Source organism: Nothoprocta perdicaria, unplaced genomic scaffold, assembly GCF_003342845.1.
Source record: "Nothoprocta perdicaria isolate Ctin4 unplaced genomic scaffold, notPer1 scaffold_317, whole genome shotgun sequence".
Classification (NCBI taxonomy): domain Eukaryota; kingdom Metazoa; phylum Chordata; class Aves; order Tinamiformes; family Tinamidae; genus Nothoprocta; species Nothoprocta perdicaria.
The window spans coordinates 740,366-741,713 of record NW_020455552.1 but is presented as its reverse complement, the minus strand read 5'-3'; the positions used below and the strand labels follow the sequence as shown (position 1 = coordinate 741,713).

The 1,348-nt window shown below is 68.1% G+C and overlaps 1 protein-coding gene across 1 annotated transcript in view; it reads left to right on the top strand.

The window, feature by feature from the left end:
- Window positions 1-518: 518 nt before the first annotated feature.
- PLA2G3 (phospholipase A2 group III) overlaps window positions 519-1,348 on the top strand; it is a 3,359-nt gene continuing 2,529 nt past the window's right edge. Inside the window, exon 1 of the mRNA XM_026042904.1 lies at window positions 519-595. Coding sequence (XP_025898689.1) covers window positions 519-595 — 77 coding nt within the window. The remainder of the gene's footprint in view (window positions 596-1,348) is intronic.

Here is a 1,348-nt window from a genome sequence, read left to right as displayed (position 1 = left end):
CCGAGCAGGGCGCTCGTGGGTGCTGGAGGGGCGTGGGAACAGCCACACACAGGCACACGCATGTGCACACACATACACACGTGCACACACATATAAATACAGGTGCACACACATACACACAAGGGCGCTCGTGGGTGCTGGAGGGGCGTGGGAACAGCCACACACAGGCACACGCATGTGCACACACATACACACGTGCACACACATATAAATACAGRTGCACACACATACACACACATGTGCACACACATACACACACACCACGCTGCTAGAGGAGGGGTGAAGGCTGGAGCACCAGTCTCCCATCCCTGCTTATCCCCCGTTATCTCCCAGACAAACCCAAACCAGGGCCGGACAGAGCACAGGGGCCCTGACGGGCTCACGCTCGTGGCAGCCAAGGCTGGGCCACGCTGCCGCCGTGGACTCTCCRTGGCTGGATGGGGCTGGGGCAGCCCAGGACATGGGGCAGCACTTTGGGGTGCAGTGCAAGGTGCTGGGAGGACGGGGTAGCCCAGGCTATGGGGCAGCACCCAGGGGTGCAGTGCAGGGAGCTGGATGTGTCTGACACAGCCCAGGCAGTGCCCAACACCCAAGGGTGCATTGCAGAGTGTTGAATGGGGCTGGGGCAGCCTGGACAGCAGGAAGCACCCAGGGGTGCATTGCAGGGTGAAGGGAGGATGGGGCTGGAGCAGCCCAYRCTATGGGGCAGCACCCAGGGGTGCAGTGCAGGGTGCTGGGAGGAAGGGGCTATCCGCRAGGCTGGCAGCAGCCCCACCAGGTGCCACGGCAGCGGGGGGACCTTTGCAACACCTCAGGCGATGCCAAGTGCAAGCRCGGCAGCCATGTCACAGCCTCAGCRTGGACTCTGCACTYGCCGGCACGTTGGCCTCGGCCCCGCCGGCAGGGAAGCCCRTCCCGATAAGATAAGACCCTGCCACCTGCCCTGGGCTGCCCTGGCGGGCACGGGGCCGCCGGGCTCCACATCCACCTCCACGGAGCATCCCCAMGCCTGGGAGCTGCTGGGAACTGCCCCGAGGGGGCGACTTGTCCCGTCTCTCTTTCTGGACTTGTGCCCAGCTRCCTCGGGGCGCAGCGGGACTCCCGCCGGGCTGCGGCTCCCTCGGGACGCCCGGGTCCGCGCAGCAGCGCCCGGAGGGGACGGGCATGCGGATACCCGCGGCCGGGGCAGGCTCGCCCAGCGTCAAGGCCGCGCGGGGGACGGAGGCTCCCTGTCCTCGTCCCCTCCTCCCGCGGCGGGGAGGAGGAGGGAGCGGCGGGGACGTCCCCGCAGGGTCACGTCGGGTCCCACGCGCGGCGGGGGCGGCGCGCGGGCGGGGCCGCGGGCGCG